This window comes from Ovis canadensis, chromosome 8, assembly GCF_042477335.2.
Source record: "Ovis canadensis isolate MfBH-ARS-UI-01 breed Bighorn chromosome 8, ARS-UI_OviCan_v2, whole genome shotgun sequence".
Classification (NCBI taxonomy): domain Eukaryota; kingdom Metazoa; phylum Chordata; class Mammalia; order Artiodactyla; family Bovidae; genus Ovis; species Ovis canadensis.
This window is the reverse complement of record NC_091252.1, coordinates 29,912,124-29,938,686: the sequence shown is the minus strand read 5'-3', so window position 1 is coordinate 29,938,686 and position 26,563 is coordinate 29,912,124. Positions and strand designations below refer to the sequence as shown.

Genomic DNA, 26,563 nt, shown 5'->3' with positions numbered 1-26,563 from the left:
GGGAAAAGAAACCAGATAATTGGTCGAAGGTAACCAAAGACTGGAAAGAACTGCCCCGTGTAAACGATTTAACCACCTCTTTACTGGGCTCCTCCTCAAGGCAGGATGCCCACATCCTTTCTCTCCCTGTGTGGATCTCTGGCCTTGCTTCTGTCTTAACTAAACAAACTATTACTCTACCTGCTTTCCCACTTCTTGTGTCTCTAATAATAAACTGTGTGTCTGTTTTTATAGTTTTTGCCTCCTTGAGGAATGCAGTCTTCAATGGGGGCAAGAGCCAGGGGACTTTTGCCTCTAGCTTCTAGCTCCTGGTGGACTAGCAGCTAGGATTTCTGATTTTCATCCAGGCAACCCAGGTTCAACTCCAGGGCAGGAAACTAAGATCTCACTTCAAGCTACTGTCCACTGCTGCCTCTCCACGATCACTTGCATGTACAACTGCGAGAGAAAGTTACTTTAAACATCTCTAAGACTCAGCTATTTTTCTGTAAAGTGAAGGGAATAACGCCTACTTCATAAAGTTATGATGATGAAACGACATAAACTGCTCAACACAGTGCCTGCTACACAGCAGTGTACAGTAGGCTTTTTGGTTTAATGGTTTTGTTATTGGCATGGTCCTCCCAGGAAACTGTAACGGGGCGTGTGAGACACACAACTGGTCAGTACCACTGCTCCCTGTGCTGCGGTGAAGGCAGCTGTCTCAGTGGAGGGGGTGAAAGGGCTCACGATGTTCTTGCTGACCTGGCCAGAGTCCCACCCAGATCACACTAAACCTTAAGAGGTTTACTTAATACAAATACAGCGTTGCCGCAGGTAATTTCTGCCTTGTACCCCTGCTAGGCTGCAGGCTCTTGGAGGACGTTGTTCACGTTCCCCACTGTGTCTAGTACTTATCAGACACTCTAAATGGCTGCTGAATAAAGTAAACATAGGCAAAGTTCCACTCCTCCGAGATGTAATTTCTGAGGCTACATTTGGCATGGTATCTCTTCTTTTGTTAAATAACTTCTATGCTAGTTTCCTAAAGGACATTTCAGTTCAGTTTGGTCGCTCGGTCGTGTCCGACTCTTTGCAACCCCATGAATCGCAGCATGCCAGGCCTCCCTGTCCATCACCAACTCCTGGAGTCCACCCAAACTCATGTCCATCGAGTCGGTGATGCCATTCAGCCATCTCATCCTCTGTCGTCCCCTTCTCCTCCTGCCTTCAATCTTTCCCAGCATCAGAGTCTTTTCAAATGAGTCAGCTCTTCGCTTGAGGTGTCCAAAGTACTGGAGTTTCAGCTTCAGTATCAGTCCCTCCAATGAACACCCAGGACTCATCTCCTTTAGGATGGACTGCTTGGATCTCCTTGCAGTCCAAGGGACTCTCAAGAGTCTTCTCCAACACCACAGTTCAAAAGCATCAATTCTTTGGTGCTCAGCTTTCTTTATAGTCCAACTCTCATATCCATACATGACTACTGGAAAAACCATAGCCTTGACTAGATGGACCTTTGTTGGCAAAGTAATGTCTCTGCTTTTTAATATGCTATCTATGTTGGTCATAACTTTCCTTCCAAGGAGCAAGCATCTTTTAATTTCACGGCTGCAATCACCTTCTGCAGTGATTTTGGAGCCCAGGAAAATAAAGTCAGCCACTGTGTCCACTGTTTCCCCATCTGTCTGCCATGAAGAAAGGACATTCAGATGTTGTAAAACATCATTTTCAGGTTTAGGATCAAGTATCAATCAACAAAAAGATGATAACCTAAAAATTTCCATATGTTTAGTAAACACATTTTTATGGATGTTATTCATATTCACTATTTTTAGGATGGCAAACTATCTAGAAATTTTGTATAAATAAAGTAATAAGTTAAAAAGACAATTTGATCAAATAATTCACTTAAAAGCATAACATTTTTCTTCAAAATTCTAGCCTCCTAACATTTGTTGAATATCTTTAATTTTCTAGCTGATACTAAAACACACACACACACACACACACACACACACACACGCAAGCATAATAAGTCTGCACTTCTTAAGACCATATTCCACCTTGTTTAGACATAAGACTGCAGAAAGGCTATAAGCCCAGTATCCATCCTCATTCCTTGGTCCCTTCTCTACTAACCCCTGCCCCCTTACTGTATTCTCTACCATCTTTGAGCAGGTATTTAAATAATAAACAACACACACACACCCCTAATTCCCTACATCCTCAGAACACTATTTCCGCCCCTCTCAGCCACAGACACAGATTCTCTTCCAACAGAAGTCAGGCTTTATGTCACGCCTAATACATCATGGGACCCAGAATTGATGTGGGCATTCACCTAGCAGCCTAATACTGCTGTCTAAAAAGGGCAACATGTCAGAGTCAGAAAACCAAGGTTCAAATCTCAGCTCTTCCAGCAGCATGGCCCAGGGCAACTCAGTTAACCTCTCTAATGCTCAACTTCCTCATACCAATCTCACAGTGTACAGTGAGAGCTGGACTAGATATCATAAGAAAATAGCATGTAAAGGCTGCTTAAAAGTGGTATTTACTGTTAAGCATTTCAAATCATTCCAAATGACAGATTTCATTTTCTTGGGCTCCCAAATCACTGTGGACAGTACTGCAGCCATGAAATTAAAAGATGCTTGCTCCTTGGAAGAAAAGCTATGACAAACCTAGACAGTGTATTAAAAAGCAGAGATATCATTTTGCCAACAAAGGTCCACACAGTCAAAGCTATGATTTTTCCAGTATTCATGTATGGAGTGACAGCTGGACCATAAAGAAGGCTGGGCGCCGAAGAAAGGATGCTTTCAAACTGTGGTGCTGGAGAAGACTCTTGAGAGTCCCTTGGACGGCAAGGAGATCAAATCAATCAGTCCTAAAGGAAATTAACCCTGAATATTTTTTGGTAGGACTGATGCTAAAGCTGAAGCTCTAATATTCTGGCCACCTGCTGTGAAGAGCCGATTCATTGTAAAAGATCCTGATGCTGGGAAATGCTGAAGGCAAAGGAGAGGAGGCAGCAGAGGATGAGATGGTCAGATAGCATCACTGACTCAATGGACATGGGTCTGAGCAAACTCCAGGAGATACTGGAGGACAGGGGAGCCTGGTGTGCGGCACTCCATGGGGTTGCAAAGAGTAGGACATGACTTAGTGACTGAACAACAAAATTACCTCTTGATTTATAACTCATCCTGTTATTTAGCTGTATCACTCCACTTACCTTATCACAGAAAGTCACTGCCCACATTCAGAATTTAGGCATGGGACTCACAAATTCTCCTCCTGTTCTAACTCCACCATCATCTTCGAAGATTTCAAAAATGCAAGTAGAATCCAAAAGACCAGATTTAAAGTTCTTTGGGATTCCTAACTCTCAGAAGCTCACTTCCCTATCAACATTCTCAAGACTGTGCCCTGGTTCTAAATTATAAATTATTCCATCTCAGAAGTCTTAATATGGCCCCCTCTTCTTGTGTTATCCCTCAACCACTGGGCATTATCTACATTACACACTGATGGTCTTTTCAATCCTTCAGTTTTCCTTTTTTAACTCCATGCTCACCTCACTTCCCTCCCTATGCAACACACAGTAAAGGGTAGATTAACTAAACTACTCTCTACTGAAGCTCTTTAATTCTCTTAAACCCCAATTCTGCTATGTCTCTCAGCCAAAACTCACACTCTGAATTAATCCTTTAATAACATGCCTTATCTCCCACATTTTGTGACCAATGGTCCTCTCCACATGGTGACAGCTCTTCGCAGAAAACGCAAAGCAGACTGATGCAAAGCATCAAACTGATACCAAATATCACATCTAATTTCCTCTTGGGACAACCACACACCTCACTGATTCTTTCACTTGAATCTGGTCAGGTATGATTTCCTCCTTCCCACCACAGCTACTCCAAATGTTTTCTATTCTGCCTAAGACCCCAATCACTCAGGATTTTAATAATCACCTATATGTGTCAGTGTGTGCTAAGTCGCTTCACAAAGTCCTACTCTTTGTGACCTTATGAACTGTAGCCCACCAGGCTCCTCTGTTCACGGGATTCTCTGGGCAAGAACACTGGGGTGGGTTGCCATGACCTCCTCCAGGGGATCTTCCCAATCCAGGGATTATACCCAAATCCCCTGAAGCTCCCGAATGCAGGCAGATTCTTTACCGCTGAGCCACCAGGGAAGCCGAATCCAACTCCCTCACCTCAGATCACTTGGTACAGAGAGTCTCACTTGGCAAAGCACTGAAGTCCTGCACTTAGAGCCACACAAGTCAACTCAAGAATGGAGACTGCAGACCTGGTCAAGTCTTCAACTTGACTGCAACCTCATGAGGAGCCCTGAGCCAGAACCGCTCAGCTAAATGACACCTGGATTCCTGGGCCTCAGAAACTATGAGATAATGTTTGTTGTATCAGATGCTAAATTTGGGGGGAACTTGTCACATGACAATAGATGTCCTTCCTGTAATTAACCTCAGCTGACATCAACATCTACGTCGTTGCTCATTCATTCAAACAGTATATGAGTTCTCAGAATGGGACCGAGACTGGTTATCCTCTTTCTTCCGTATAATAAAATGTCACTAAATCTTGACAAGTTTATCTGCAAAATGTTTCTGCCTCTCAGATTTGAGATTTCTCAAATCACCTCTTTCTCTCTCTCATCAGTGGCCTAACTCAGGCACTCACAACTCCCACCACAACTATATTACAACAGACTCCCAATTAGTTTCCCTGATTCTCCTCTGTCCCCGTCAAGTGCGATCTGTTTACGACACAGAGAAACAGCACATATATAAGAGCCAAGGTGGCGGGACCAGGAAAAGCTCTCTCAAGGAATAAAAGACCCCATAATCTTTGTGGACAAGTAACTTAAGCTTGAAAGTCCTGATAGTCTTAGTGAAAGAGAAAGCAGCTTACCTGCCCAATGTATACATAGAAACAGGAGAGGATACAACTGTGGACAATTCGGAGACGGCAGCAAGACACAGTGTAGCCACACTGAGGGATCAGAAAACACTGGGTTCCACGCTGTTGACAAGGGTTCGAGCCCTGGGTCAGGAAGATCCCCTGGAGAAGGAAATGGCAAGCCACTCTAGTATTCTCGCCTGGAAAATCTGATGGACAGAGGAACCTGGCAGGCTACAGCCCATGGGGTCGCAGAGTCAGTCACAACTTAGCAACTAAACACCGCCGCCGCTCGAGGCTGCAGAGTCATGTCAGTCCACGTGCTGGTTTCCTGTTGCTAATGTACCAGTTTATCACAAAGCCAGCGACTTCAAGCAAAACAAATTTATTAATCTTATAGTTATGAAGGTCAGAAGTCTGAAAAGAGGCTCTTGGGGAGTGTTTCTTTTCTAGCTGCTTCTAACTTTCAGAGGCCACGCATGCACCCCTTGGCTCGAGGTTCCCTTCCATGTCCACAGCCAACAAAGGCTGCCAAGTCTGTCTCACACCATCACTCTGACAGTCACCCTCCTGCCTCTTTCTCGCTTGGGAGAATCCTTGTGATTATACTGGCCCCATCCACAAAATCAAGGATAATCGCTCCATTGCAAAACCCATAACAACCATACTGGCAAATGTAACGTATTCACAGGTTCCAGGGATAAGGACCCGGACCTCTTAGAAGTCGGGGGAGTGGCGGCATTATCTCACCATGGTGCAGTCCCATACTTTTCTTTAGCATTGTTCCACAATCCAGAAACAGAAAGAGAGAAAACACACAGCAAGGGTGACTCAGGAGTGAAGGTTAAAGATATGCAGACTCCTAAAATGCAGTAAGAAAGGGACAGGCTTGGCTTCAGGTCAAACTCGAACTTTTTCTATAGCAATTAACTTTGCTAATACATTCATAACCACAGAGTAGTCTTATCTGGGCTCCTTTCTCAATAGTATTTTCTGATTATCACCAGGAGACTGGGACAAGAAGATGTGTGTTCACCTGAACACACCTTACAATAAACAACATTGAAAGTGCACGTTTTCCTGAAACCAGCAAGACTAATTATCTGCCAAAGACAGCCTATATTTGATTTAACAGTTTAGGAGTTTTCTGTGTGGTGCATGAAGTTAATCCAGAAACATCCAACCAAATGTGCTACAGTCTCAGGATGTCAAAGATTTCTAGTTAACTTTAGGTACCTAGACAAAACCAACTCCCACGCTGACAGTTTGTGCTGGGAAGAAAGTAACTAACTGCAAACATTTTAAGCAAACGATGACTACAAAAAATAAGACTTTGCTTTACTTAAAATAAGTCAACATTTTATTTTTTAAAGGGCTTACTTCATGCCATGAAATAATTTTTACATATTATTTCTTCTTCTGACTAAGTGGTAGATCCAAGTTCAGATTATGTAAATTACAACTTACATACAAGGAGAGAATCTGATTGTAATTTTAGCCCATGTTCATGATTGCAGGGTGGCTGCCGGGTGATTGGCAACTCACACAAAAGATGAGTATTCCTGCCCCTACCACCCCGCCCATCTGAAGGGTATTTAGGGAAATAATAAGTCAAACTCACACTCATGTGAGGGTGTTCAGGGCGTAATAAGAGTCACAGTCACACAGGCCCATGACAACATCTGCCAAACCAGAGCGGGGCTAAGTAAACAACAGATGCAAGTTCTGCATCCATTTTTAGATATAGTAGATCCTCCTTATTCATGGATTCCATATTTCCCAACTCTGCCTACTTGCTAATATCTATATGTGATCTCAAAACCTAACACTGATGGTGTGTTAGATAAGCTTCATTCAGGCATGAGTTACCGTGCACTTGCTGTTAGTGAACCAATGATATGTATTAAATTAAAGTGTCATTAAACAGAAAGAAATACACCTAAAACAAGGAAACGTATTTAAGGCCTGTTGAGAATATAATCAGAGGGTGTCACAAACATGACCCTATATTTCCCCTACACAACTTGGTAGAACACAGCTACCTCAAATAATGAAAATCAACTGTATTTTACTATCTGTTCAACCTGTACTTTTGATACCTGTGGTCCCTAATAATGTAGAATATATCTCCATCAGAGGAGAAAATATAGACAAAAATATATTTGTTAAAGACAATGTCAGCAGAGGCTGACAAGGGGGAGGGGCCTGAGGAATGGGATTAATATTTATTGACCCCCTCTTGTATATAAGGGGACTCCCAGGTTGTGCTAGTGGTAAAGAACCTGCCTGCCTATGCAGGAAACATAAGTGATGAGGCTTTGATCCCTGGGTCAGGAAGATCCCCTCGAGGAGGGCATGGCAACCCACTCCAGTATTCTTGCCTGGAGAATCCCATGGACAGAGGAGCCTGGTGGGCGAGAGTCCATGGGGTCACAAAGAGGAGGACACAAGACTGAAGCGACTTAGCATGCATTCCCCTACACAAATCATCTTGTTTCATCTTTACAGTAATTCTAGAAGGTAGACTTTGTCATTCTTATTTTACAAATGAGAAGACTGAGGCTCTGAGAGGTTAAAACACTTACTAAGGGTCACAGCCTACTAAGAGGTGAAGCAGAAATTCAAACTGGGATCTAAGCCACTGAACCACATGTCTGACTCATATGGTGGACCTGGCTGCCTCTCTAGGCCAGTGGCTCTGGGAATGTGTGGGTCTCTGGCCCACCCACGAGGGACTGAAACCCAAAACATATCCATTAATTCCTTGGGTTCAAAAGACTGAAATTTCCCTCATTCCCTTTACCCCTGGTCACTACAGAGATCTGTAACCAGAGAATGTGTCAATGTTATTCTTTAAAGTATTTATCTAAAATTAATTATCTTAAATTTTTATCTAAGAAAATCAGATATATATATATATCCTACCCAAAACAAATCAAACAGGAAAAGCTGCATGTAATTAAACATTTAGAATCAGTAAATTACTATGGTTCTTGATTAAAATGTTCACCTACTTTATTCTGGTCACATTTTCTCAAAACTCCATGGGAAAAAATAGGAAAAATATGTAGTCTAAAAACAGTCCTGTAAATTGACAGTATTAATTAATAGTGCCCAGCATAGAATCTTTCATGGACTAGACATTCAACAAAAGTTTACCAACTTTATGGATCTGCACACTCCGCTTTAATCATATTTAAATAAGATTATGCTCAAAATCTTTCAAGCTAGGCTTCAGCAGTATGTGAACTGTCTGGGTTTAGAAAAGGCAGATGAACCGGAGATCAAATTACCAACATTCATTGCACTATAGGAACACAAGGGAATTCCAGAAAAATATCTGCTGCTGCTTCATCAACTGTATGAAAGTCTGTGACTATGTGGATCACAAAATGTGGAAAATTCTTAGAGAGAGGGGAACACCAGACCACCTTACTTGTCTCCTGAGAAACTGTATTTGGGTCAAGAAACAAAAGTTAGAACCCTACATGGAACAACTGATTGGTTCCAAATAGGGATAAGAGTATGTAAAGGCTCTATATTGTCACCCTGCTTATTTAACTTCTATGTAGAGTACATCATGAGAAATGCCAGGCTGGATGAAGCACAAGCTGGAATCAAGACTGCCGGGAAAAATATCAACCACCTCAGATATGCAGATATTGCTACTGCTGCTAAGTCGCTTCAGTCATGTCTGACTCTGTGCAACCCCATAGACGGCAGCACAGCAGGGGCTGCCGTCCCTGGGATTACCCAGGCAAGAACACTGGAGTGGGTTGCCATTTACTTCTCCAATGCACATAAGTGAAAAGTGAAAGTGAAGTCGCTCAGTCATGTTCGACTCTTCGAGACCCCATGGACTGCAGCCTACCAGGCTCCTCCGTCCATGGGATTTTCCAGGTAAGCGTACTGGAGTGGGGTGCCATTGCCTTCTCTGATAGGCAGATGATACCACTCTAATGGCAAAAAGTGAAGAAGATCTAAAGAGCCTCTTGATGAGGGTGAAGGAGGAGAGTGAAAAGGCTGGCTTAAAACTAAACATTCAAAAAACTAAGATCATGGCATCCAGGCCAAACACTTCATGGCAAGCAGAAGGGGAAAAAGTGGAAGCAGTGACAGATTTTATTTTCTTGGCTCATAATCACTGTGGATGGTGACTGCAGTCATGAAACTAAAAGACACTTGCTCCTTGAAAGGAAAGCAATGACAAACCTGAACAGTGTATTACAAAGCAAAGACATCACTTTGCCAACAAAGGTCCATCCAGTCAAAGCTATGGTTCTTCCAGTAGTCATGTACAGATGTGAGAGTTGGACCATAAAGATGGCCGTGCTCTGAAGAACTGATTCTTTCAAATGGTGGTGCTGTAGAAGACTCTTGGAGAGTCTCTTGGACTGCAAGATGATCAACCCAGTCAATCCTAAAGAAAATCAACCCTGAATATTCATTGTAAGGATGGATGCTGAACCTGCAATACTTTAGCCACCTGATTCAAAGAACTGACTGACTGGAAAAGATCCTGATGCTGGGAAAGACTGAGCGCAGGAGAAGGGGGCCACGGAGGATGAGACAGTTACACAGCATCACGGACTCAATGGACATGACTTTGTGCAAACTCTGGGAGATAGTGAAGGACAGAGAAGCCTAGTACGCTGCAGTACGTGGAGTCCCAAAAAGTCGGACACGACTTAGCAACTGAACAACAACATTTTTCCCTTTGCTGCTCTGAGTAGGCCATTATGTTAAACACACAAAATACATACGGTACTTCAATTACACAGTGTTTCACTAGACAAAGGATCTAAGAATAAAAATAGAATACTATTTAGTGTTTGGGTTATGAAATGTTTTCTGAAAGACGTAAGATTCTGTCAAAACTGTGCTTAAGGAAAAATGAGATGAAAAATGCAAATACCTATGAACACACAGACACACACACTGACCAGAATAAAATAAATCTTTCCAACCAAAAAGCTCAATATCTAGAGTACGCAAATATTCAAACTTTGCACTTCATTTTATAAGAGAGATATGGCAAATAAAAAAGAAAGTAACAGAATTTATTCAGAAATAAAGTTTAAGCATTTGGCATAGCATTAGTATAGGTCTGGCCTAATCTCCTATAAATGTACTGATTATCAAAAAGGATCTGGAAGTGGAAACAGACTCCATATAATTTATGAATGGTATGATTTAAATGTAAGCATATTATTTTGAAAGGTAAAAAATGACTAATCCCCATGGCAGCTTCTAGTTAACTAAAATAATTCTCTCAACAATTTTGAACTGGGATTTATCCTAATATTTTACTGAAACTAGCAATTTTACTGATAATTTAAATATTAGCAATGTACTTTAAAGAAACAGAGGAAAAGAAGAGAATGGGAAAGACTAGAGATCTCTTCAAGAAAATTAGAGATACCAAGGGAACATTTCATGCGAAGATGGGCTCGATAAAGGACAGAAATGGTCTGGACCTAACAGAAGCAGAACATATTAAGAAGAGGTGGCAAGAATACACGGAAGAACTGTACAAAAAAGATCTTCACGACCCAGATAATCATGATGATGTGATCACTAATCTAGAGCCAGACATCTTGGAATGTGAAGTCAAGTGGGCCTTAGAAAGCATCACTACGAACAAAGCTAGTGGAGGTGATGGAATTCCAGTTGAGCTGTTTCAAATCCTGAAAGATGATGCTGTGAAAGTGCTGCACTCAATATGCCAGCAAATTTGGAAAACTCAGCAGTGGCCACAGGACTGGAAAAGGTCAGTTTTCATTCCAGTCCCAAAGAAAGGCAATCACAAAGAATGGTCAAACTACCACACAATTGCACTCATCTCACATGCTAGTAAAGTTATGCTCAAAATTCTCCAAGCCAGACTTCAGCAATACGTGAACTCCCTGATGTTCAAGCTGGTTTTAGAAAAGGCAGAGGAACCAGAGATCAAATTGCCAACATCCGCTGGATCATGGAAAAAGGAAGAGAGCTCCAGAAAAACATCTATTTCTGCTTTATTGACTATGCCAAAGCCTTTGACTGTGTGGATCACAAGAAACTGTGGAAAATTCTGAAAGAGATGGGAATACCAGACCACCTAACCTGCCTCTTGAGAAACCTGTATGCAGGTCAGGAAGCAACAGTTAGAACTGGAAATGGAACAACAGACTGGTTCCAAATAGGAAAAGGAGTACATCAAGGCTGTATATTGTCATCCTGCTTATTTAACTTCTATGCAGAGTACATCATAAGAAACGCTGGACTGGAAGAAACACAAGCTGGAATTAAGATTGCCGGGAGAAATATCAATAAGCTCAGATATGCAGATGACACCACCCTTATGGCACAAAGTGAAGAGAAGCTAAAAAGCCTCTTGATGAAAGTGAAAGTGGAGAGTTAAAAAGTTGGCTTAAAGCTCAACATTCAGAAAACTAAGATCATGGCATCTGGTCCCATCACTTCATGGCAAATAGATGGGGAAACAGTGGAAACAGTGTCAGACTTTATTTTGTTGGGCTCCAAAATCACTGCAGATGGTGACTGCAGCCATGAAATTAAAAGACGCTTATTCCTTGGAAGAAAAGTTATGACCAACCTAGACAATATATTCAAAAGCAGAGACATTACTTTGCCGACTAAAGTCCGTCTAGTCAAGGCTATGGTTTTTCCTGTGGTCATGAATGGATGTGAGAGTTGGACTGTGAAGAAGGCTGAGTGCCGAAGAATTGATGCTTTGGAACTGTGGTGTTGGAGAAGACTCTTGAGAGTCCCTTGGACTGCAAGGAGATCCAAGCAGTCCATTCTGAAGGAGATCAGCCCTGGGATTTCTTTGGAAGGAATGATGCTAAAGCTGAAACTCCAGTACTTTGGACACCTCAAGCGAACAGTTGACTCATTGGAAAAGACTCTGATGCTGGGAGGGATTGGGGGCAGGAAGAGAAGGTGATGACAGAGGATGAGATGGCTGGATGGCATCTCAGACTCGATGGACGTGAGTCTGAGTGAACTCCGGGAGCTGGTGATGGACAGGGAGGCCTGGCGTGCTGCGATTCATGGGGTCACAAAGAGTCGGACATGACTGAGCAACTGAACTGAACTGAACTGAACTTAGGGTTTCCCTGGTGGCTCAGTCAGTAAAGAATCTGCCTGCAATGCAGGAGACCTGGGTTCGATCACTGGGTTGGGAAGATCCCCTGGAGGAGGGCGTGGCAACCCACTCCAGTATTCTCACCTGGAGAATCCCCCATGGACAGAGGAGCCTGGTTGGCTATAGTCCGTGGGGTGGCAAAGAGTCGGACACGACTGAACGACTAGCACCTAATTTCCCTCTGGGATCTTCAACCTTGTTTTGGGATTCCCTTGTGACTCAGCTGATAAAGAATCCACCTGCAATACAGGAGACCTGGGTTCAATCCCTGGGTTGGGAAGATCCCCTGGAGAAGGGAAAGGCTACCCACTCCAAATATTGTGGTCTGGAGAATTCCATGGACTGTATAGGCCATAGGGTTGCATAGAGTCAGACACAACCAAGTGACTTTCATTACAAGCTTCTCTTGTGGCTCAGATAGTCAAATCTGCCCGCAATGCAGGAGGCCTGGGTTTGATCCCTGAGCTGGGAAGATCCCTTGGAGAAGGAAATGGCAACCCACTCCAGTACTCTTGCCTGGAAAATCCCATGGATGGAGCAGCCTGGCAGGCTACTGTCCATGGGGTCGCAAAGAGTTGGACATGACTGAGTGACTACATTTTATATTGTACTTTAAGAACAAACTTTGTTTTCAAAGCTTCTGAAACCTCAAAAGAGAGATGTACATGTAAAGAAATACAGACTAGTAATTTTTAAGTCATTAAAATACTATCTCCCTTATAATAAATAAGGTGTTAGTAGCTGAATCTATTATCCAAATCCCAAGTGTTATGTTTAGTCACTAAGTCTTGTTTTTCCACCACTATTGGTCCTTTCCCTGGAGGAGGAAATGGTAACCCACTCCAGTGTTCTTGCCTGGGAAATCCCACGGACAGAGGAGCCTGGCGGGCTACAGTCCCTGAGGCTGCAATGGCCATGACTGAGTACACACACACAGGTCCTTCGGTAGTTCGAGCCTCCCCTGATATCTCAAATGACAGTAGTAAAAGATACAGGACAGAAATTTTGTACATATTCAACTTCACAATTTTTACTACATTCTTGTTAAAGTTTTGTAAGAAACAAAGATGTAATCATCAATGAAATAAGCATGAGGCCTACAAATGACAATACTCTGTATTGTCTGTAATTAAACTACACTGTTGTAATTTAATAGAAAGCTAAAAATAAAAGGTCTGTTTTCTAAAACGTTTGTTCTGGTCTCAAATATTAAGTATACCAGATACTGACTATAACTGGTGATCCTCAACCTGCAAAGATCGCTGTTTCCAAACTGATTTTTATATGTTAATTGATTAGCAGTCAGAGACTACTTTCCAAAATATTTTAAAGGATCATGAAGCTATGAGGTCAATCTAAAAAAAAAAAAATAGCAAAAAAAAACTATGGCTCACACCATACCCAAAAGTAGTATTTCCTCCACACATTTATAAAATTGTTTTTTTTTACAAAATGAAAAAAAAAGTGAATTCAGTTAGCAATTTTCTCTCTTCTCTCCTCAAAAGGACTAGGGGACACCAATTCCAGTAGATCTATTGCTCTTTTCATTCAAAAGTAGCCTAAAGGGTAGAAACTTCTGCTGGTGAAAAAACAAGTATGGCATTAAGCATTTCTATTTTTCACATCAACCCCATTTTCACAGCATAATACTCAAGTTTAATTGCTTACAGATAAAAAGGATTTTTTATCTGTAAGATAAACTGAAGGGGCAGAGTAACCACAGTATTTTACCACTTCACCCCACCTCTATCACTTCCTATTGTCATCTGGAAGTTAACTGGCTTTACAGAGATCCAGGCTACTCCATTCTCATCTCCTTGCTCCTCGAAGCTCCTGGGTGGCAGATTGGCCCGGGGTGGCCAGCGGCATCAGGGAGGCCAGGAGCCCTCCGCTCCTAGCCATCCCTCATCATCGATCAGCTCCAGCCAACAACTGCAGCAGGGCCTTTGCCCAGGCCCCCAGGTGACATGCTGACTGACACCCAGTGGCTGGTGAAGGTTCACACACTCAAGAGGACCAGCAGTGGGACAACCAGGGCGTCGGGCATGTCCTACAGCTACGTGGAGCAGTTGAAGGGCATGTCCCTGCTAGTCAGGGCCTCACAAAAAGTGGTCCACTGGAGAAGGGAATCACAAACCACTTCAGTATTCTTGCCTTGAGAACCCCATGAATAGTATGAAAAGGCAAAAAGATATGACACTGAAAGATGGTCTTTCAGGTCAGTAGGTGTCCAATATGCTACTAGGAAAGCAGAGAAATAGCTCCAGAAAGAATGAAGAGGCTGAGCCAAAGTGGAAAGGATGCCCAATCGTGGATGTGTCTGGTGGTGAAACTAAAGTCCGATGCTGTAAAAAACAATATTGCATAGGAACCTGGAATGTTAGGTCCATAAAATCATGATAAACTGGATGTGGTCAAACAGGAGATGGCAAGCATGAACATCAACATTTTAGGAATCGGGGAATTAAAATGGACCAGAATAGGTAAATTTAATTATCATATCTACTACTGTGGGCAAAATTTCCTTAGAAGAAAGAGAGTAGCCCTCATAGTCAACAAGATAGTCTGAAATGCACTACTTGGGGGCAATCTCAAAAATGACAGAATGATCTTGGTTTGTCTCCAAGGCAAATCATTCAACATCACAGTAATCAAGTCTATGCCTCCGACCGCTGATGCCAAAGAAGCTAAAGTTGAACAATTCTATGAAGACTTACAAGACCTTCTAGAATTAATACCAAAAAAAAAAAAAAAAGATGTCCTTTTCATCATAGGGGGTTGAAATGCAAAAGTAGGAAGTCAAGAGATACCTGGAGTAACAGGCAAGCTTAACCTTGGACTACAAGATGAAGCAGGACAAAACAGTTTTGCGAAGAGAATGCACTGGTTATATCAAATACGCTCCTCCAACAACACAAGAGACGACTCTACACATGGGCATCACCAGATGGTCAACACTGAAATCAGATTGATTATATTCTCTGCAGCTGAAGATGGAGAACCTCTATACAGTCAGCAAAAACAAGACTGGGAGCTGACTGTGGCTCAGACCATCAGCTCTTTATTGCAAAATTCAGGCTCATACTGAAGAAAGTAGGGAAAACCACTAGGCCATTCAGGTATGACCTAAATCAAATCCCTTATGATTATACAGTGGAAGTGATGAATAGATTCAAGGAATTAGATCTGGTAGACAGAATGCCTGAAGAACTATGGATGGAGATTTGTAACACTGTACAGGAGGTGGCGATCAAAACCATCCCCAAGAAAAAGAAATTCAAGAAGGCAAAGTGTTTGTCTGAGGATTCCTTACAAACAGCTGAGAAAAGAAGAGAAGCCAAAGGCAAAGGAGAAAGGGAAAGATTTATACCCAACTGAATGCAGAGTTCCAGAGAATAGCGGGGAGAGATAAGAAAGTCTTAAGTGAACAGTGCAAAGAAATAGAGAAAAAGCAACAGAATGGGAAAGACTAGACATCTCTTCCAAAAAATCAAAGGTTCCAAGGGAACATTTTATGCAAAGATGGGCACAATAAAGGACAGAAACAGCAAGGATCTAACAGAAATAGAAGAGATTAAGAAGTGGCGGCAAGAATACACAGAAGAACTGTACAAAAAGTTCCTAATGATCCAGATAACCATGATCATACAGTCATTCACCTAGAGCCAGCCATCTTGGAATGTGAAGTCAAGTGGGCCTTAGAAAGCATCACTACGAACAAAGCTAGTGGAGGTGATGGAATTCCAGTTTAACTATTTCAAATCTTAAAAGAAGATGATGTTAAAATGCTGCACTCAACATGGCATCACATTTGAAGAAGTCAACAGAGGCCACAGGACTCGAAACGGTCAGTTTTCATTCCAATCCCAAAGAAGGCCAATGCCAAAAAATGTTCAAACTACCACACAATTGTACTCATTTCACCTGCTAGCACGGTAATGCTCAAAATCCTTCAAGCTAGTTTTCAACAGTATGTGAACCAAGAAATTCCAGATGTACAAGCTAGATTCAGAAAAGGCAGAAGACCTAGAGACCAAATAGCCAACATCCGATGGATCATGGAAAAAGCAAGAGAGTTCCAGAAAAACATCTACTTCTGCTTCACTGACTACACTTAAGTCTTTGACTGTGTGGATCACAAGAAACTGTGGAAAATTCTTAAAGAGATGGGAATAACAGACCATCTTACCTGCCTCCTGAGAAACCTGTATGCAGGTCAAGAAGTAACAGAACTGGACATGGAACAATGGACTGACTCAAAGTTGGGAAAGGAGTACATCAAGGCTGTATATTGTCACCCTGCTTATTTAACTTCTATGCAGAGTACATCATGAGAAACGCAGGGCTGGAAGAAGCACAAGCTGCAATCAAGACTGCCGGGAGAAATATCAATAACCTCAGATATGCAGATGATACCACCCTTTTGGCAGAAAGTGAAGAGGAACTAAAAAGCCTCTTGATGAAAGTGAAAGAGGAGAGTGAAAAAGTTGGCTTAAATCTCAACATTCAGAAAACGAAGATCATGGCATCTGGTCCCATCACTTCATGGCAAACAGATGGGGAAACAATGGAAACAGTGACAGACTTCCTTTTGTGGGCTCCAAAATCACTGCAGATGGTGACTGCAGCCATGAAATTAAAAGATGCTTACTCCTTGGAAGGAAAGCTATGACAAATCTAGACATCATATTGAAAAGCAGAGACATCACTTTGTCAACAAAGGTCTGTCTAGTCAAGGCTGTGGTTTTTCCAGTGGTCATGTATGGATGTGAGAGTTGGGCCATAAAGAAGGCTGAGTGCTGAAGAATGGATGCTTTCGAACTGTGGTGTTGGAGAAGACTTCTGAGAGTCCCTTGGACTGCAAGGAGATCCAACCAGTCCATCCTAAAGGAAATCAGTCCTGAATATTCATTGGAAGGACTGATGCTGAAGCTGCAGCTCCAATACTCTGGCCACCTGATGAGAAGAGCCCACTCATTGGAAAACACCCTGAGGCTGGGAAAGGTTGAGGGCAGGAGGAGAAGGAGACGACAGAGGATGAGATGGTTAAATAGCATCATGTACTCAATGGACATGAGTCTGAGCAAACTCTGGGAGACAGTGAAGAACAGGGAAGCCTGGTGTGCTACAGTCCACGGGGTCACAAAGAGTCAGACACGACTGACTGAACAACAATAAGAAATTACTTATTAATTAAAATAAATTGTTTTAGCCACATTTGCCGAACTCTTATCCTTCATACTACTTTTTAAGGGGTTGGAAATTAGAAGACAGCAAAAGGTTTTCGTAAACAAAACAGGTGGGGGTGGGAGAGAAAAACTGGAAAACTTTCAACTTACTGCCCTCAGAAATGGGACCATAGGCAACAATCCCGTTAAGAAAGCAAGCAGGCAAAGGATAAACATTTACATTAACAACATAGTAGTAACTTTGACACCAAGCATGACAGTATCTAAATCAACATAATTAAAGAAGCTTTTAAGTCTGGAATGACTAAAGCTGTTAATAAAACATGAAAGTATTATGACATTTATCTGAGAATACAAAAAAAGTAAAATAGCTGTTCCAAATTTACCGAAGCCATGTTTACAAAGTGTACAACCCACATGTCCAGAAATTGTGCACTGAACGGGAGAGGCTCATTGGTTTCACTCTCACCAGGGCAGTGATTCAAACGGTAAGCAAAACCTGGTTCCAAAGTGGGGAAAAACAGCTCCGTGGCTTCTGAGGAACTGAGTGGGTGATATCAGGTAGAAGGAAGGCGTACACAATCATTGGAGCCCTGCGGGTACGGCTGCCCATCTCCTAGGCCATTCCAGAGACCTGGGTTCCAGCCCAAGATCTACCGGTAACAAGCTGTACAATCTTCAGATGACTTGAGGCCCTCAACTTCCCTATCTATAAAATGAGAGGGTTAGTCTGGTAAGAATCTATGGTTTCTTCTATAGAAGAAAAACATTTTAACTCTAAAGGCCGTCCCTTTATAAGTTTTTAGACAATTGATTAATGTTGATGGCATATCATGCGTTTGTGCCCATTAGTACAGTACAGGAAATTAATTCAAACCACTCTGCTATGACTAAAAGACTACATCTAAGCTAATGCATAGTAGAATGGCAAAGCCACAATGTAACAAAGGAGGGGAAAAAAAGATGCTCCATTCGGCATGTATCTAGCTGATCATGCGCAATGCCAGGGTAGATGAAGCATAAGCTGGAATCAAGATTGCTGGAAGAAATATCAATAACATCAGATATACAGATGACACCCCCCTTATGGCAGAAAGTGAAGAAGAACTAAAGAGACTTTTGATGAAGGGGAAAGAGGAAAGCGAAAAAGCTGGCTTAAAATTCAACATTCAAAAAATGAAGATCATGGCATCTGGTCCCATTACTTCATGGCAAATAGATGGGGAAACAATGGAAACAGTGACAGACTTTATCTTCTTGGGCTCCAAAATCACTGCATATGATAATGCAGCCATGAAATTAAAGGATGCTTGCTCCCTGGAAGAAAAGCTATGACCAACCTAGACAGCGTATGAAAAAGCAGAGACATGACTTTGCCAACAAAGGTCCATCTAGTCAAAGCTATGGTTTTTCCAGTAGTCATGTGTGGATGTGAGAGTTCGAACATAAAGCTGAGTGCCGAAGAATTGACGCTTCTGAACTGTGGTGTTGGAGAAGACTCTTGTGAGTCCTTTCAAGTGCAATGGGATGAAACCAGTCCATCCTAAAGGAAATCAGTCCTGAATCTTCATTGGAAGGACTGATGCTGAAGCTGAAGCTCCAATGCTTTGGCCACCTGATGTGAAGAACTGATTCACTGGAAACAACCCTGATGCTGGAAAAGATTGCAGGCAGGAGGAGGAGGGCGAGACAAAGGATGAGATGGTTGATGGTATGACCGCCTTGATCCACATGAGTTTGAGCAAGCTCCGGGGGGTGGTGATGGACAGGGAGGCCTGGCGTGCTGCAGTCCACGGGGTCGCAAAGAGTCAGACATGACTGAGCAACTGAACTGAAGCTGAAACAATCCAAGTCATAATCCAAACCAAAGACCATTATGAAACACGATCTAAGGTAATTCAAACAGACAAACTAGTGAGAAATCAGTATTTAACAGAAAACAGAACTGTTTGAAAATTTCACTGGTTTGGGTATTATATGCACATATTCAGGTTGGGAATATAGTAAAAGCAGAGTTAGTATTAAATGATCAAAAGACTATTTTTCCATATTTGCTAAGAATTTTATGTATCGATCCTTGCTTTTGAAATGATAAATAATATTTATATTTTAGATAGCATGCTTTACATTTTTATTCTTGCATCAAAATAATAAAATTATATAGCTTTTAGAAGCAGTTTAAGGGGAAGCCAAATAAATATTTAAATAGTTAAGAGAAATTTTAACTCTGCTGAAATAATCTAGCATTAATCCACAAGAGGAGTAGATACAACTCAAAAATATTTACTGACTTTCCCTACTATATAGCAACATTGCTTGGCACATCACTATCTTCAGTGAATACTTATTAAGCTTTCATACTATGTGCAAAGGATTCATATTAAGGTTACATGAGATAAACAGTCTCTACAGCTGAGGAGCTTACAGTTAAATAAGAGAAACAAAAAAAAACTGTTTGCAAATTTGTATTATTAGGTATCAAATGAGAAGTAAGGAAAATAAATGTTAAGAGTAATTCACAGCAAGGCAAACCTAAGAAGGTCCAGGTTGCTCAGGGCAGTTCTTAGGAGGAGAGACATAAGTTGAGTATTAAAAGAAGACTTTTAGGAAGGATTTGATGCTGAGCACAGAAAACACAAAGTAACTGTTCCTGCTCTTTGGAACCTTATACTCAACCTTATATTAGGAGGTCTGTAACTGATAACTGAACTAAACTGCATCAAAAGTGCAATCAACCAAAAAAGTGTTGGATGGGCAGCTAAAATGACAGGATATTAAAAGGGAAGTTTCCGCTGAGAACCACAGACAACTGACATTCCAAAGCAGGTGCCAGAACATTCTCAATATTTCCAAAGGAGGCAGTCTAAAGGGTTGAGATGTGCACCCTCCTACCCTCAACACTAGTGAGAGAAGCTTCATGGGGAGTAAGGGTGGGGGCTGGAGAAGAGTTCCTCCAGGGGAGCTAGGACAGGAACAAGTGCCCTTGCCTGCACTTGTGGAGAGGGGAGGAGACGGATATCTGCCTCTCACCTGAAGCCTAGAGGAAAAGGCTCTGATAGGACTACTTGAAGAGCTTGATATGTGTCTCAAGCACTTTGAACAACATACTGAAGTGGCACCTGATTCATCCCTGGAAATTCTAAAGGGTAAGAAGCCGGATGAAGAGGCACATGAGAGCAAAGGAGAGACAGCTGAATCGGGACCACTTTCAGAGTCCCTCTGGACAAACAATGAGTGCTGCCTGTGGACCAGTGTGGGTCCTATGAGACAGAGAGAGGGCAAGCTGGGGTGATGTCATCTGGGTCCAACCCAGGGGGATGACCTAGAGCTTGAACAGATTTCAGCAAAATGAACATGATGGTCCTGCCAGATCCAAGAAGCTGAGGAGGACATAAAAAACCAGCCAGAATATAGCTGGATTCTCACTGTCAAACAACGGGAGGCGAGCAGCTGACATGGGAGGCAGGGGATCCACAGGCGAAAGAAAGAACTTTCAACACCCGCCAAGTCTACAACAGCACTGACGTTAAATCACCAGGCACTAATCAAGCGTGAGTGGCTTAGTCGCTGCTCTTCTTTCCTCTCTTCCCTTCTTCCTTGTCCAACTTGGGAGGGATGAGAAACTAGGACTGGCAAGACAAAGGAGAAACAGAAAAGCCCAGTCAGAAGGAAAAAAAATCCTGGATTATTGTCTTCCCCCTTGCAATGGGCAGAGCTAGAAGTGGGCATGGGGGAGAAGCTTCATCTTTAATTCAGGTTCAGTTTGGGGCTTTAATTTGTTGGCACTAGAAGGCAATGGCACCCCACTCTAGTATTCTTCCCTGGAAAATCCCACGGATGGAGGAGCCTGGTGGGCTGCAGTCCATGGGGTCGCTGAGGGTCGGACACGACTGAGCGACTTCACTTTCACTTTTCACTTTCATGCATTGGAGAAGGAAATGGCAACCCGCTCCAGTGTTCTTTCCTGGAGAATCCCAGGGAAAGGGAAGCCTGGTGGACTGCTGTCTGTAGGGTCGCACAGAGTCAGACACGACTGAAGCGACTTAGCAGCAGCAGACATTTTCATGATTAAATTGAGATTTTTGTGACTTAATTACCGGAGGACAATTTGCATTATCTCAAAGCAACCAGAAAAGTCAAGTTTATCCATGTGCAGAGGGCATAATAGGTTCACGAGTAAAGTAAAAGGGACAGTGAATGACAAAAATAAACCATTTTAGAATTTCATCCCACAAGCCCTACTTTTCAACCGAAAGCACTAAAAGAGTCGACAAGGGGGAGAACAGAGAAGTACAAAAATGTGATTTTATAAAACGTAACTCAGCCCATCCAGCTTCTCTATCTTGAGATGGCTCAGTCATTAACAATTCCAGAAATCTGCCACAACAGGACTCGGGAATCTAACAGTACTTTTTAAAATATGGCATGAGCAACCAAAATATAATAGACTCACTTTAAAAAGCAGAGACTGTCTTGTTCCCTGATGTATCTCTAACACTTAGTGAAGCGCCCTTACCTAAAAGATGCTTAAAGAACTGCTGTGCTCTTTCCATGTGATGGTGAGGTTAGGTTCTTAGAAAACAGAATCTGTACAAATTCTGTTCAGATGGGTTTAGAGACTTTTTAGTTAAATGTATGTTACTATGTGTAATGTTATAATGTAGATTACTTTCATCCTTCTTTTGTTGTCAGCCAAATCTCTGAAAAATGCATATTGTATTTTTAACACTGTACTACAAAAACAGAGCGCAAATGTGAATATTTTAAGCTTTGATATTCAAATACTAGAAAACTTACTATATACATTTAAAGAGTTTAGCAGAAAACCCACAAAGAAATTTAGTATCACACAATGCCATTAATGCAGGATGATTTATTTTTAAAAGAAACAGCATTTTAAAAGTATATTAGCCAGTATTTTACTAATACTTTGTTTACTGGTATATTTGTCTTTTCAGTGACAGCCTGAATTAAGGGCCTACTATCTTAGTTACAGTATCATCATCTCTCTTTGAAAGATTAAAAAACTAAAGCCCAGAAGTTAATGACTTGCCCAAGGTAATACTACTAGTAAATGGTAGAATAGGCATTTTAACTCAAGACAGTATGTCAGATTCCCAAGCCATGCTAACAATAAGGCTGAAGAGGTAAGTTCTGTTGACTCATTTCCAAAAGAAATAAAACCCTATTTTAATGCTTATCTTCATAATTTCTAATGCTGAAATATAAGCTATTGTCAGGTCAACCATAGTTCTATTAACATATACCTCTACTGATGTGATTTTCTTAGTAAACTTATAGCAGAAACAAAATTTCTGTATTTGATAGGAAGGTAAAACACATCTTGCATGCCATTTTGGGGATTTAATGAGTCATTCCTTATCCTGACAAAATGTCAAACAAGGCTTTTTAGATGAATTATGTATCTGCATTTAGTTAAATGGCTCAATCTATAAGTTTTCAAAGAGCAAATACAACCAAGGATTTGGCCAACTGTAGTTTAGGATCATCCTTTTCTGGCGAGCTTTTTCCCAGTTTAGTAAAAGTTGATACATTACTCATCATTCTTATGGAATTTACAGTAAGTGTGAAAGAAAGAAAGTGAAGTTGCTCAGTTGTGTCCCACTCTTTGTGACTCCATGGACTGTAGCCCACCAAGCTCCTCTGTCCATGGGATTCTCCAGGCAAGAATACTGGAGTGGGTTGCCATTTCCTTCTTCAGGGAATCTTCCCGACCAGGGATCTCACTGCAAGCGGATTCTTTTACCAACTGAGTTATCAGGGAAGCCCACAGTCATAGGATTTGGGCTCCTCTTTCCATGGAATTGTCTAGGCAAGAATACTGGAATAGGTTGCCATTCTCTTCTCCAGGGGATCTTCCCAACCTAGGGATTGAACCTGGGTCTCCTGCATTGCAGGCCAATTCTTTACCATCTGAGCCACCAGGGAAGCCCACAGTAAGTGTATTTGACTATAATATCGACAGTTTCCACACTGGTACATAAAGGCAACAGGTCTTAAGTGTATGTTTCAGAAACTGAAGGGTGTTGACTGAAAGAGTCCTATAATCAGGCTGCTTTATTCTCCTGCCTTGTTTTAGAAATAGAGGTGAAGAGACCCAGGTGGGATATTTCACCTCTCCCCCAGGAGCATTTGGCAATGCTTGGAGACAAGTTTATTGCCGCTATTGTGTGTGCATGTGGGGGGACTACACCTACTGGGGAGCACCAGGGATGGTATCATCCTGTATAATACACAGTACAGCCCTGCCCACTCCCAGCAAGGAATCATTCAGTCTAAAGTGTCAGCAGTGCTAAGGTTGAGAAACTCTAGCAGAAGAGATTAAATGTCTGAGGCCCTGAGCAGACAGGGTGGCCTGAGTGTTTAGAGACTGTTACTGTAAACACTAAATCAGAGAGTCCCTGTAACACTCAGGAAAGATCAGATGTAGCACTCAAGCAGTACTGTGAACACGGGCAGCGGGCAGCCTCCTGCTTTGTTAGATCTGAGGTGGGGAGTGCAAAGAACTTCTATTAATACTCCCACCTTTCACAGTTGTGATTTTTTTTTTCCCTGATAAAAGAACAGGAAATTTAAAAAGCCTAAGTAAAAAGAAAAGTAGTTTGCTAGAGAGAAAAGAAACTTCTTTTGTTAAACTGTACACAGTTCCACTACCAACTTCCTGAATGTTTCTATGACTTACAGCAGGGCCCCAGACAGTTACAATCTAAAATAAAAATAATGGCTGTTTTGCACACACAATAAGAAAATCGGAATAAATAAGTATGTGTGTATCTGGACCGGAAGTATTCTAAAGACCAAACATGATTTCAGGAAGCCTAGCTTTTAGCTCCCAAATGTGTAAATGCCCTGATGGAATACTACTTTTTCCTTCCCGGGCATTTCCTTTTCTGAATCTGGGAACCCTCAGTTACAAGAGAAAACAGTAAAAACTGGACACCCAGCAACCTCTGAAATGGTGCTGACATAAAACAAAAACCAAACACCAACAAGCAAAACCTCCCCAGATGCTGCCTTGCTCCTTTCGTGGGTGAGCTTTTCCATCAAGCAGTTGAACCTTCCCCTCTGCTCCTCCATTTGACCTCTCATGCTTTAGTCCTTCCCATTATTTTCCTTTCTACTCTCAATCACATTTCTTCACCAAAATATTCTTACCTTATTGTCATCCATTTTAACTTCCATTTCCTTCCTTCCCTCTCTTTCAACTCTGCCTTACTTCACCCTCTCAAAAGTGCCACCTAGTAATGGAATTATATAATGAGAATTTTGGAGTTGAATCAGACTTTAGAGATTTTCTGGCAGCAAACCCCACCATGCCCGCCTCTCTTCACATATCAACGCTCCTAACAAGTGGTTAGCCAACTCCGCTCAAACACTAAACTGAGGTCCATCCCTTCTACTAGCTTCCAGAAACCACGGATAGGGATCACTTCTCACCTGATGGACACTGAAAAACTTATCATGAGATCTAAACAGAGCAATGTAATTAATCTAAACTGCTTCTGCTCCACAGAAACCAACGTTTTTCATTATCAACCTTTACTCAACTAGGAAAAAACTCACCAGCCAAGGACGACCCTAAACTACAATTGGCCAAATCTACCCGGCGTATTTGCTTTCTGAAAACTATCTTCTGATAAACTGAACCATTTAACTCAATGCAGACACATGATGCATCTAAAAAGCTTTGACTTTCTATCGGTATAAGGCATGACTCATTAAATCCCGAAATCGACACGCAGGGTATGTTTCCCCCTCCTACATCGCTCAGGTTTGTTCCCCCCTTAACGACGTAACCAATAAAAGATCCTGACGAATTTCGAAGACTCGAGGTCATGTTGGGTAAATACGGTACTGTGCTTCATACAGTACAGTAGTGTAAAGCCTCGTGGAGCCTTGGCACAGGCACGAGAGCAAAAGTAAAGTGGTTTCTCATTCTGCAGTTAAAGAAGGAGATCCTAATTTGTTCCGTGCTGGCTTATCCCAGGATAGCAGGGTGCAAAGCCCCAGAAACCCACCCGTGCCGTCGGGTTTAGTTTAGCTTACATTAACATCACCGGCATTGCACCGAAGTTTGAACGGTTCTAGGAGCTAAGTCTCTGGCCGTGGTTTCCAGAACAGCCCCCTTACAACTCGCCCCAGGCGCGGGGCGCGCAGCCTCCCAGGCGGGCAGGTGGGCCCCGCGCTGCGCGCACCGGGTCTCCGCCTTGCCCACCCGCGGCCGCGCCCATACCTTGGTGAGCTGGGCGATCTTCTTGCTCATTTTCAGGTGCAGGTCCTGGCTGTAGTCCATGCCGTGCCCCGCCTGCTGCCCGGCGGCCGGCGAGGGGACGAATTTGGCCGCCGCGCCGCCGTAATAGTGCTGCTGCCAGCTCATGCCCGGGGTCGCCATCTTCCCAGCAGACCCCGGCCGGGGCGCGGGTGCCCGCACTCGGGGGGCGGCCCGCCGAGCCGCGGCTACTGGGACGCAGGAGCCCGGGCGGCCGCTTCCGGACCCGACACCCGGCCGCGCCTGCCGGCCGCGGCCGCCCGCACCCACCCGCGCGCGATCTCCGGGTCACCGCCGTCCAGGGACGGGGGCGGCCCCGCCGGCCCGAAGCCGCGGGCGACTCGGGCGCGGGGCAGATGCCCGGGTCCGGAGGCGGCCCGGCGGGGCCCGATCCGCTCTCGCCTGCTCTTCAGCTCGCGCCAGGCGGGAGCGACGCGGGCGGCGTGGGCCCGCAGGTTCCGCTCCCACCGGGACCCAGGACCCAGCGAGACGGCCGCCGCGGGGCTTGCGGAGGGAGGAGGGGCCAGGGCGGGCTGCTGCGGGGGAGGCGGGGACAAGGAGGAGGCCGCGGGAGCCGCGGAGCCGCCGTTACCAGGGCGCGCGGCCCGCCGAGCGCGCGGGGCGGCGACGTCATTTCCCCGCAGCCAAGCTCCGCCCCGCGCCGCCGCGGGCCCCGCAGCCCCGCAGCAGGTGCGGGCGCCTTTCGCCGGGCCCGTAGCCAGGGTTTCCCCCGCAGCTGGGGCCGATCTCCACCCCGCCCCAGCTGCCGCCGGCCGGAGGTAGGTCCCGTGTGCCGCGCGGGCCGAAGACGGGGCCGTGGTGACCTTCGGTGTGCCGAACGCGTGCAGACTTACCCAGCCTTTCCACGTGCATCATCGCGTGCCCTGGGCCCAAGTGGCTCTTCCCCAAGAAGAGCGGCAAACTCCCATCCAGGTCGCTCCCAACCGTGGCCTCAGCACCAGAGACGTGCATGATGAAGTCCTAGGAAATCCAGTACCCCCGACCCAGACCTGTGCTTCCGAAT

The 26,563-nt window shown here is 43.5% G+C and overlaps 1 protein-coding gene across 9 annotated transcripts in view; it reads right to left on the bottom strand.

Annotated features, from left to right (window-relative positions):
- Window positions 1-26,179, bottom strand: part of FAM184A (family with sequence similarity 184 member A) — a 121,980-nt gene extending 95,801 nt beyond the window's left edge. For all 9 annotated transcript variants that reach the window (XR_011258775.1, XR_011258774.1, XR_011258776.1 and 6 more), the window contains exon 1: window positions 25,504-26,179. Coding sequence is in view for 5 of the 9 variants with exons in the window: in XM_069599128.1 (XP_069455229.1) it covers window positions 25,504-25,662 (159 nt within the window). In the remaining 4 variants the exon portion in view is untranslated. The remainder of the gene's footprint in view (window positions 1-25,503) is intronic.
- Between the last annotated feature and the right edge of the window lie 384 nt (window positions 26,180-26,563).